This window comes from Erpetoichthys calabaricus, chromosome 17 (genome assembly GCF_900747795.2).
Source record: "Erpetoichthys calabaricus chromosome 17, fErpCal1.3, whole genome shotgun sequence".
NCBI classification, from domain to species: Eukaryota; Metazoa; Chordata; class Cladistia; order Polypteriformes; family Polypteridae; genus Erpetoichthys; species Erpetoichthys calabaricus.
This window is the reverse complement of record NC_041410.2, coordinates 86726847-86739565: the sequence shown is the minus strand read 5'-3', so window position 1 is coordinate 86739565 and position 12719 is coordinate 86726847. Positions and strand designations below refer to the sequence as shown.

Below are 12719 nucleotides of genomic sequence, written 5' to 3'. Positions count from 1 at the left end.
ATAGTGTCTACTTTTCACATGTGCTTATAGTACTTTTCTAATACATACAGATTATCAACTTTAAGAATAGAATTTTCTATACATGCTAGTAGTGTGGTAAAGGCAATTACGATTTGTTTGTCCTTCTCCACTTTAAGCCCATCTGGGAGTCAACCAAACACAGCTGTTAATGTGTTAGCCTTGGTGTCACAATCACTCCCATCTGTTAGGCATTCAAAGAGTTTTGTCCAAAACAATGTTAATTTGGTGCACACCCAAAACATGTGGCCCAGTGAGGCTGGAGCTAGATTGTAACGTTCACAGGTTGAATCTTGACCTGGAAACATTTTGGATAGTTTTAATCAAGATAAATACGCTTGATAGAACATTTTAAGTTGAATAATTTAGTGCTTTGTGCATACAGAGCTAGAGTGTATTCTGTGAATGGGTGCCTTCCACACCTGAAATGTTAAATTTTCCCCGTTGTTCTCTGGGATCTTTGAAAGGAAGGGACTTTAAAGTGTTTTTAAAAATTGAGGAGATGCTATCTAAGTCTTCAAGACTAATCAATATTTCTTCTGAAATAGAAATAGGTGGAAGTTGAGGAAAACTGAGCAGGTTCCATTTTGGCAAATTTTTGTAGCCTTGAAAGTAGTGGAAAAATTGTGTTGATGAAAAATTAAATTTGAAGTTCAAATGCTTGTAGGAAGCAAAAACATTGATGTACAAGTCTCTAAATTTTTTAATCCCAGACATTTTCCAAACATTAAATACTTGTGTATGTTTTTAGAGGGTTGGAAAAGAGTGTTTTTCATGTAATGGTGCATCCGATAAGAGCTTCTCTGTCTTAAAGTGCTTCCTACATTGGTTCAAAATTCTGAGTGAATGAAGGGCAATTGGATTATTAGTTTATTGACAATAATTTGTATTTACTGGGGCACAGAGCAGGGACTATAAAGAAGTATTGCAAGATTTTTATTCTACTGCAGACTAGGCTTGTGTATATTCATCAATTTGTGTCAATGTCCAGATATTAATGGCCTGTATATTTGCTGCTCAGTAATAAAACTGAAAGTTAGGTAGTGCCCTTTGAATGCGTTAATGTTTAGAATTCCAAATAAATGATTGTATTTTTGAATCTAATTTCTTAAAAAATGATTTGTTAAAATATATGGGGATTGTTTGAAATAGAAAAGATGAACATCCTTCCCAACCTTCTCAACAGTGTTGATTCTACCTGCTAATGTGAGATGAAGGGTGGATCATCTTCACATCTTGTTTAATTATTTCCATGCAGACATCAAAATTCTGTTGAAAAAGAGCTTTATATAAGCTGGTCTACTGAGATAAATGGGAAGCTGTCCAGTGTTGTATTGTGTTTGCTAGAGAGTTCACTGGAAAAAGCACACTTTTATTCAAATTAATTCCAGAGTCCAGATATCTTTTGGAAATCTGCTAATGCTTTTTAGAACTACTGGCATGAGATTTTGTGGTGCAGATATATACAGTACCATATCATCTACATATAATGATACTTTCTGTTCAAGTCCTTCAAGTGTGTGATTTGGTTTGGTCTTGTGATATTACAGAAGAAAGCACTATTTCAAAATTAAACGGTAAATGGCGATTGCAAAGAGCAATGGTGATAGGGGACATCCTTGTTGAGTACCACGTACTAGTTTGATTGGTTTTTTTACAATAATGTTAATATGAACTGAGGCTCCTGGACTAATCCCATTCAACCATGTCAAATGCTTTTTCTGTTTCGAAAGATAGGGTGTTAGACTTAATGGGTGAATATATTATATTAAACAAACAAAGATTAGAAGCCAAGTGTGTGATTTGGTTTGGTCTTGTGATATTACAGAAGAAAGCACTATCTCAATCCTTTTAACTAGAACTTTGGAGAGTATCTTAACATCATTATTCAGAAGTGAGATTGGTCTATATGACGCACATTGTAGCAAGTCCTTATTATTCTTAGGAAAGATGGAAAATAATGCTTGGCAAAAAGTCTGAGGTAGAATTTTGTTGTCTTTAGCTTCTGTAAACGTTGCTAATAATAGTGGAGCTAACTTATTTGAATTTTAATTATTTATTTATTTTAATAAATTTACACTGGGCAGCCATCGAGACAGGCTTCTTTCCCACTTTGAAGTCAGTTTATGGCATCTAGTAATTCTGAGTGTGTCAGAGGTTTATCCAGTTCCACAGCACTAAGAGTATCTAGCTGTGTCTCATATCTCTAATTAGTCAAAGAACTCATTAGATTGTGTCATATCTTCTTTAGAGATGTACTAGAAGTCCTTATATTCTACTCTGCCTAAATGTTTGGGTTATATTTTTATGGTCTACAATTTTTTTTTTTTTTTTATCTCCATCTGCATTGGTAATTGCTGTTACTATATTGCAGATTTGTTGAGCTGAAATCTTATTTGGCCTTCTCTCCATGTTTATAATAATGATGTGATTTAAAAATGAGCTGTTCTGTTTCTTTAGTACTCAAGAGGTTAAATTCTGATTAGAAAACCTGTCTTTTCCTATAAAGTGCCTAATTTGGAAACCTGGTGTATTCTAGATCTATTCTGGTAATTTCACTGATTAACTCAGATGCATTCTTGACTTCGATTTTTGTAAGAAAGATATGAAATAGTCTGTCCTCTTAAAAATGCCTTCAGACTTTCCCCAGAGTATTCCTGCAGAGACCTCTAGGGATGCATTTGTCTGCAGAAAATAATCAATTTGCTTGGATATTAATTCTGTACAGTGCTAATCAGCAGTTGTTTTGTAAGTATTAACAATAGAGGGCCAACATGTTGGACAAGCATTATGGAAATTTTGCTGGAGCTTATAAATACCTTTGTGGTGCAGCTCTGAGTGCATCTACATATGTAGTCATTAATTTACTACGAAAATGCGAGCTGAAATTGTAACAGGTAAAACATAGGCCTTGAGTACAGCAGGTATACAAGAGTTACATGAGTGTCTTCTCTAAACTGACTGGGATTTACTGAGTGCAGATGTTGGATTGGCTGCTTATACAAAGTACAACGTTGTACATATCAAGTTTGTGACTCTGTGTGAAAACATTAATAGCAAAGGGTGCCCATATAGTGAGCCATAGATGCTGAAAAGAACAACCTGCTCTCTGGCAAAATGAAACAGAAGAAAAGGAGGATTTACAGACAGGCAAGTAAAATGACTCGCAGAAAGGAAAACAAACCAACGAGAACAGAAAACTAAAGGTGATTTGGTAATAACAACCCAAACTAGGTCTGGAAAGATCTGAAAACTATCACAGGGACCAAATGATCACAATCTTTTTGGTATTGAAACTAAATGTCTTCTTATTCCTGAGTTGACACCAATGATTTGAGTACTGAAAATTAACAAGTAGGAAAGACAGACACTCTGTAAAAAAGCCAGAAGTATTTCTGTGATGGAGCAAAATATAAGTGACGAATCTCTTCGCCAGGTCAAAACCAGCTGAGCTGTGGGGCCAGATAGCATATCAGGGAGGCTCCTGAAAATCCTGTTTCAAGCAGCTCTCTCCAGTTTTTTCATTTGCTTTTTAACTGGTGCCAGAGCTATGGAAACAGTCAATCATTACCCCAGGTCCCAAGGTTTCCAAGCCAAGCAGTCAGAATGACTACAGGCCAGTAGTCCTCCCGTCCATTGAACATTTGATGAAGAAATATCCTAGTGACTCCGACTGAGCCCTTACAAGATAACCAATGTGCTTACTGTGTAGACAGAAGGTAGAAGACACTCTATTAGTTATCATACATAACATCTACCTTTTCTTAACAATGCTGTGACATAAGAACCAACCTTATTTATGGATTTCTTCAGTTTTCATTGCCATTAAGCCTCATATATTATTTAATAAATTCAGTAATTATGAATCATACATTATGGATTCATAATTTTCTCTACAATCATTTGCAGACAGTTGAGGCATGTTAACATTTTTTCAAATGCATTCAGTCAAACACAAGAACTCCACAAAGTTGTATTTAGTCTCCTTTACTATTTATACAGTGTAACAGTCACATAAAGACCAGTGAATGGAAATAAATATATAGAAACTCACTTTAATACATTCTTAATCAGAATAATACCAAAATCTTGAATGTCAATCAATGCTAATTTTCCTACATACAACACACTGTTAAAAAGACAGCATGTCTACTTTTAACACCGTGTTATCCACTCTATCGCCACTTCCAGCTCCTTTGCCAGGTTTAGTGGCCTGACAAAATCAATATTTAAAAAAAGTACCAACAGGCTGCCAAAGTTATTGATGCTGATGTAGATGCCTTGACAAGTTGTGCCTTTGAACCTGTTGGAAATTAGTTAGTTAATGTTTGTACAAAATTTAAATTCATCATTTTTAAATGTATACCGTGTTGTACAGTTCCTCTAGCCGAGGGATTGTGAGAAACTTGTGCATGCTAACTCCATTTTCAATCAGAAGTTTTACAAATTCAACACGATCCATGACCAGGGCATCTAGCATAGCTTGCTCCAGAGAACCAACCTGCAAATAAAAGTAAACAAATAAATAATAGAGCAAGTACATAATGATAAATAAAAACTACTAAATATTAATTAAACTGTAATACAGGACCTCAGTCTGTCAATTCTCCAAGAACTGTAATATTAATCATATACAGAGAAAATGTGCTTTAAGGCAGAAACTCTAAAGAAAACGACTCAAATCTTTTAATAGCAACATAAAAAGTACTTGAAACATACTACACATATGTTCATTTTGCATGTACTTCACTTTAAGAAGTGTTGCAATCGACACATACTACAAAGCTGCTTAAAGATGCAGGAAGTGTACACAAAGGCAAAGTGAATGTGACTGCTCCATTTCTGATATCAAAGGAGATTCCCTGGCCTCTCTCCATAACTTATAACACTTATTAAAAATTTAGAGTGGAGAGATGGACAAAACAAAGTGAAACTGACATGACCATTTGTATACATTGTGTGGTTACTACTCTGAGACAGTCAGTGTTGCTTCAGACCAAAAAGTATATATACTTTCCTATTTCTACATAAAATGTAGATATTTAGTTTACATTCAGTGATGAGAAATCTACTATTAGCACTTTAGTCGAATTAAAAACCAGATTTATGTTACTGTCATGACTATCCCTACATCTACCTATCCATATGTCCATCTACCTGTGAATGGAAAATTGTGGTCACTAAAGGGTAAGGGGGAAAAAAAAAAGTTTGGTCTCCTCAAAAACATTTAATCCAAAGTCTTAAATTCTGCTTAACAGTTATTGCAGAATGTTGCCCAACAGTTTAGCTAATTGATCATCAGATCTATTTATAGGTCAGACCAACTGCTTTATATTTAAAAAAAAAAAAAAAAAAACACTACCAGATTTGAGAAAGTAATTGAGAAATCTAACTTCATGAGACACCAGAGAAATTAATACAACTGTGATAAACTGAATGGGCAGAAGAACATCAAAAGGAGACACACGCACTTTATTGAATTCTTCTCAGTGTACCTCTCAGTTCAGTGTATTGATAGCCATCTCTTGTGTATGCCAAAATACGCAGACCCTAGTACAACCACAGTGCTGTGAAAAAGTATTTAGCCTTCTTCAAATGTCTTCTGTTTTTGCACATTTTACACAATGAATGGCCTCAGACTAATACACAAAATGAAAGATTAGAGAAATGGAACCTGAATGAGCACACAATATGTTTCTAAAGGATTATTTTCTTTATTCAAGGAAAAAACAAAGCTGTACATCCATGTGAAAACGTAATTGCCTCTAGTTTCAAAATTTGGTGGTAGCACCTTTGGCAGCAATAACTGCAACTAAATGCTTCCTATTATTTGATTATCAGTCTTTCACATCATTGTTGAAGAATTTTAGCCCACTCTTTGCCGAACTGCTTTAATTCAGAAACAGCTTGTAGTAATGGCCAAGAAAATGTTTTTAACCTTATAGTGTTATGGATAACAGAGGCAACACAGTTCCTGACAATTCTCTTTAATAGGGACCAATACTGAACAAATAGTAAACAATATGAAAACATCAATAAAAAAAAAAAAATCTCCATTTACTTGTGTCACATTATGGCAGTTACCCAGTCACATGACCTGTTGATTTTTTAAAGAAGGAAACATGATACAAACCACAATGAGTCAAAGTTTGAGGTAAAATACTTGTGTTCCCCCTTGTCTGCTAACTCTGAGAAATCAGTAATTTACTGATACAGTAATCCCTCGCTACTTCGCGGTTCACTTTTCGCGGATTCACGACTTCGCGTATTTTATATGTAAGCATATCTAAATACATAACGCGGATTTTTCGCTGCTTCACGTGTTTCTGCGGACAATGGGTCTTTTTACTTGCTTCCTCAGTTGGTTTGCCCAGTTGATTTCATACAAGAGATGCTATTGGCGGATGGCTGAGAAGCTACCCAATCAGAGCACGCAGTTAAGTTCCTGTGTGCTGCTGATTGGCTCAGCGACGGAGTGTTGCATTAACCAGGAAGTCTCATCTCACTCATTCATCATTAACGTGCTAATGCTTCAGGGGCCGTGTCCAAGCACCAACAGAAGATGCAAATGATTGCAGAAAAGGTAAAAGTTTTGGATATGTTGAAGGAAGGGAACAGCTACACCGCCGCAGGACATCGATTCTTTTTATTTAAAAAGGAGGAAAAGCATATAAGATCTACGGCCGCAGTGTCCTTTAACCAGGGTGCAAAACGAGTTGCAAGTGGACGTGATAAGGCAGTAGTCTGGATGGAATCTGCTTTAGGAATCTTTGCAACAAGGTCGACGACGTCATGACCGCCTACAAGCTGCTACGTGTACTTCGATATACAGTAAGTATAAACTTATCTACCGATTTCATATTGCTTAGCAGTTGTCCCTGTTTTTAATAGAGGGAACGGTGGGTTGTAAACAATACAGGGAGGGTTTAAAAATGTCCAAATACACGTTAAATAATTAAATAAATATGGTGTCCCTACTTCGCGGAAATTCAGTTATCGTAGTCGGCCTTGGAACCTATCTCCCGCAATAAGTGAGGGATTACTGTACAGCCAAGCACACTGCCTTATACTAGATAGCTCTTGTAAAATGTTACTTTTATGTTGGGCATTAGTTGACTTATAGTGTCAATAAACAAAGATTTTTAATGTTAGTATTTTTTTTTTTTTTTTAATACTTACCAGCCATTGTTGACCATAAACAAAAACATGATTCTTTGCAATATCCACTCTGTCCCAGGCCAGTGTCAGGACAAGCTGATCAAATGCAGAAGCATTAGTACCTGCAAACAAAAAATAGAAATACAATCAGGAATAAATTGACTCAAGGTTGCTCTACAGCAAAACAAAAACACAGAGTTCAGCACACCAACTCTAACTAAACTTATCTAACAAACACCAAGTACAAACATACTTCTAGTAAAATCATTTTAATTGCCAGAAACTGTAAGTGCAGTGGAAATCCATCCATCCATTATCCAACCCGCTATATCCTAACTATAGGGTCACAGGGGGTCTGCTGGAGCCAATCCTAGCCAACACAGGGCGCAAGGCAGGAAACAAACCCCGGGCAGGGCACCAGCCCACCGCAGTGCAGTGGAAATATGAACAAAAAAATGAAAAAAGTTTAGACTAATTTAAGGTGAACATAAGTGAAAAAAAATAATCTTTACTAACAGAGGTTAGAAATACCTCGCTTTGAGAAAATGGACAGCTGCATCTTAATATGTCTGACACCACACTTGCTACAGATGCACATTTTGTTTTGTTTATTTGTGTAATTTTGAAGTGCTAATACCTACACATGTAGCCTAATACAACGACAAACAGGCACACCGATGCTATGCTGTTCTCCTGTTTGCATGGCTTTTCTTTAATTACTTTACTGTAGTAATTCAGCCATGGGTGCAGTGTAGTCATTTTGCTCATGGTTACATGATATATGAAATGTTATTTTCAGAAATCTCTTTACACATTTAAAATACAGATTGAAATTCAAAACAACAAAAAAATAAAATGTTGATATAACTATCAGTAGGAAAAGTTCAAACAAACAACATAAAATCAAATGACCACAACTTCATTCCTCAATTAGAAGAAATTGTACAAATACCATACATCTGTCATACATTAGATATTATTATATTTTAAACTTTCATTCCCCAGGTTTAATAAAAATATTTTATTTAGTTCCTATAAAAGAAAAAAAAGTACCTTTTAACAAGGCTCTTAAAATTGCAACATCGATATCTTGGTGGTCTTCTGAACCAATGTGAAATACTGTAATCTAAAAATAAATATGTATTGTTCTCAATGTAAAGCAATAATGTAAACAATCAAATAGTTTGTAAATTATTTGTCAAACATTCTGTGGTTGTAATACTTTTAAGAAACTAAAGCACCTATGTTGAAATGCTTCGATTTGCTAAATTTCCTGTCAGAGGGAAAATTAGTTTGTAATTATAATGTCTAAAATAAAAAGTGACATTGCTGCAGGTTTTTTGACAATGTCTAGTCCTACGTTTGGCTTCTCGATGCTATTATCAGTTTTTTGTACTATAAACTCTAGCAACAAGAGAAGCTACAATCATGCTGAAGATTTAAAGGTTATCCTTCTGGCCAATGTAAAACATATAAAAGATTAAAAAAACTAACACCAACTTATTTTCTAACACCTTAGATGAACTTGACATATATTAGATATATTGTAGAGAAGAGAACCAATTGTGGTAGGTAAAATAAAGGAAGAAGTCAAATAAATTAACTGGAAGCTTGTCTGAACACAATTCCAGCAGCATGGAACAGTGAGAAAACATTCATTAATCTCATGTTAGCAAATTAGACATGAAAGTCGGAGCCTAGTAAGAACATGGAACAGGCCACAAAGTTTACTAATACTTAGTTCAGGGCATCAACCCGCTCTCTTATACAATTTGTGAATATTCTTACCAGTTCTTTATTTTTCATGCATTCCATAAGGGTTTGAAAAAGATGGACGGCGTCATTTTGATTGAAGTTAAATGTTTTTTTAATTGTTGAAATAATTTCACTTTCAACACCAACAGGCAAACCACTGGAAAGCAAGGGGGTGGAATTAGTGAAGGATATCTGAAGAGTCCATTACATTCCAATATATATATTCTGTAGTTCATACTGCAAACAAAAATAAGCAGAGATATTGTTTTCTAAATTTTTTCAAAAAAGCAATCAATACTATTCCATGTTTATCTTCCTATTCTTACATTAGCTTGTGAGCACAGTGGTAATGTTTATACGAACAATGTCAAAAACCCAACAATCGGTAAAAGTGAACAAGAGCTTAAAATGAAGCCATAAACTTATTTCTCACATAACACCTTATAGTTAAGCTTCAGATCATTTAATAAATACGAGTTGTTTTTTGTGGGGTTGTATACTCTTTTTTCCCCAGCAGCAAAATTTGAAATCAAAGTCATGGAACCTGCTCTTTCTTATGTTTTAACACCTAATCTCTGAAAACCTCCTTTTCCTATTAATTTAAATTAAACTGTGGAAACAGAAGACAAAATTAGTAGTATTACTGTGTACATTTCAGTTGTTAAAAAAGCAAGCTGGCCATATTCTCCAAACTAGGAAAGCCACTTACAATATTCTGTCGTACCCATTTAACAGTATGTATTGTAGATGCTGCCATTGCCACAGCACCCAGAAGCTCTACTTACCTTTAAACTTTTAATTACAGATCTTAAACCAGAAATTACAGCTTAGACTAAAATGTGGAATTCTAACTCTGAATGCACTTTGTCCTAGGTCATTAGTGAAAAGAAGGCTAGCCATGGCTTGTCCTACTTGTACTAAGCCATTTGTCCATTTCAGTAATACTGTGGAAGCTTGGGTAATACCAAGTGACAGTCCAGTACATACAAAATGTTGCTAATATGTAAGTTAACATCTCAGACTCATCACATACTAGAGAAAAGTTGTTATAAGATTTCTGGATATTTCTCTAGTTAAGCATTTCTGGTTTTTGATCAGATTTGAACAATTTTCTTTCACCATCTGATATAAAATCTTTAAAAATCATAATTACACAAACACCTAAAGATTTGTTCAGACAACAATTTTCAAGTGAATTGGGCAGGATATTGTCACTAATGTACCTCTCATTTACAAGAATTAATGCAGTTAAAATGTATACTTGTCAAATACTGAACTTTAGTTATTTTGGCATAAGAAATGTCTCCGTTCCAGGAATCCAACACAGAATTGTTATGCTATTATCAAATTTTAGCTACCATATTATCTTCCAAACCTTGGGTCATACAATTCTGGAGGAAGACATTACCTCTCAGTCTGTAATGACATATCTGTAAATGTTACAATTGAAAGAGAACATTTACTTCATCCTTTCGGTATGCTTTTTCTGCAAGCTTATTTACAAACCATTTTACTTAATGAAAAATATATTCAGTTAGCGCTAGGGTAGATAAAGTGGATGCTATTATTCCTATGTTTTGTAAACACTCTACAGTTCATTCAACCACATTATCTTCCAAACCTTGGGCCATACAATTCTGGAGGAAGACTACTACTCAGTCTGTAATGGCATATCTGTAAATGTTACAATTGAAAGAGAATGTTTACTTCATCCTTTCAGTATGCTTTTTCTGTAAGCTTATTTACAAACCATTCTACTTATTGAAAAATATATTCAGTTTAGCCATTTAAAGTGGATGCTATTATTCCTATATTTTGGGAACACTACAGTTCATTCAAATCATATTGGTACAGGGATTTTTATTAATCCAAAACTGGCTGAGAATTATGCAGTTACTCAAAATCCTGTAACATCATTATTTGGAGCAACACCTGTTGGATCGTCTGTCAGAAAAAATTATTATTATGATATCCTACATTACATTGCTTGTCTTTCAACTAATTTTACTCAATTGGAAATTAAATTCCTTTAAAAACGTATGAGGAAAGATTCAAAGTTTTTCCATAACTTGGTAAAACTATTAATTTTAGCATAAAATAAGTTAAGAGTCTGTTAACTTTCTGAAGCACAAATACCTGTGGTGGACATATTCATAATGGTTTCTTTGATCACACAGCTGTCCATACTGGGTAGGTGAAGGGTGCTGAGGTTAATATGAAGTGTGAGCGTAGGGGGTGATGTACTGACTTTGTCCGTGACTGATCTAAATGATGCAACTTTAATGGAATACAGAAAGCCAATAAAGTAGTTTTCCCTTAAACACAAATTATGCATTTCCCTTGTCCTTGATATGTTCTCCACTCAGTCTCTACCTTGGGGACTTCTACAACTGAAGTATCTTCATGCCATTCAGACAGCGATCTGAGAAATAACTGTTCACCACATTTTTATAAGATTGGAGATTTCTTTCCAAATCTACCTCTAAAGGCACATTACCACAACCTAAACCCATGGGCAAAGGAATGATCTCATAATTATATAACTGCTTACAAGGAAAGATCGTAAAATTATATTCTCAAACAAAAAGAGGTAAGCCACTCTCCAAAGAACTCGCTCCTTTTTCTGATAGTTCTAAGGCATGGATTGATACAATAAAAAACAAATAAGAAATTTATGTACACCTCCAGGAGCAGACTCATCCTACAAGGGATATAACCAAGTGCCATCCTACCCTTGACACATTTTTTGCTTTTACCTCAGACTCACCCCAAACCACCCAGGTCTCTAGTTTTACACTCTCACAGCAAAGGAAAATATATCCTGACCCACTTATAGTCCTTACTGGATTTAAGCCAGAAGAAGGGCTTAGTCCAATGTATAGTGTAAAATAATGGACTTGGGCACATTTGCAGTGGTTTAAGAACATGCTAAATTAACTGAAAATGGCCTTATAAGGGGTTAATTAATTTATTCTATAATATATGAGAGCCTTTCTTGGACGCAACAGTTTAGTCCTACACCTTTTTCATAATTTCTATTTTGTGCCCCAATTTGGTCATTTGTTAAGACTGAGAAGGAGAATAATTACTAGGAGCAGGGAATGTTCACTAAAGGACAATAATGTAAAATCAGTGCAACTGAAATGTACTGTAACTGCATAGCTCTTGAAAAAAGGAATGCATTCTACGTCATAGTACTCACTTAAGACATGACTGGTCAGGAGGTCACTACTGGTGATTTGTCTGAAAACCTCTGGAAAGCAGCACTGTTCATGCTGGCACTGACGTGCAAAATCCAATGAAATAGAAACCTCTGCTCCAGAACTAAAATGAGGAGGCCTGGGCGCACTCAACATGTGAGTTGTGCTTGCAGAATACGTGATGAAAAGCAAGAAAGCAAAATATGCCTTCCGTTTATACAAGTCACATCTAAATTCATTTCTTCACCATTTACACAGGACACAGTACATAACAAGTTCTCACATAAAATACAACATAAAAACTAAGGAACAATACTCATCTTTTTTTTATGTCTGTCTTTAATACTAACAATAGAAGCTGCCTCACTAAACAGACCACACTTTTTATTTGAGGAATTGTGGAAATAATATCTAGTTAACCCTTGATTATTCAGGAGTAGATCATCCAGTTTTCATATTATCCACAGTGAATATAGTAATAATACAGGACCAACCAGCAGACACCACATTGTCTGCTGCAGTGTACCGATTCTTTACTGACAGAAATAGTTGTACAGTTATATCTCATTTGTGACAAGGACTGAGAAT

General features: G+C 35.1%; 1 protein-coding gene across 2 annotated transcripts in view; it reads right to left on the bottom strand.

Annotated features, from left to right (window-relative positions):
- Positions 1-12719, bottom strand: part of trpm7 (transient receptor potential cation channel, subfamily M, member 7) — a 119615-nt gene that overhangs the window by 43065 nt on the left and 63831 nt on the right. For both annotated transcript variants that reach the window (XR_007933720.1, XM_051920263.1), the window contains exons 9-12: positions 8965-9088; positions 8230-8302; positions 7198-7298; positions 4385-4519 (exon numbers count right to left, since the gene is read on the bottom strand). Coding sequence is in view for 1 of the 2 variants with exons in the window: in XM_051920263.1 (XP_051776223.1) it covers positions 4385-4519; positions 7198-7298; positions 8230-8302; positions 8965-9088 (433 nt within the window). In the remaining variant the exon portion in view is untranslated. The remainder of the gene's footprint in view (positions 1-4384; positions 4520-7197; positions 7299-8229; positions 8303-8964; positions 9089-12719) is intronic.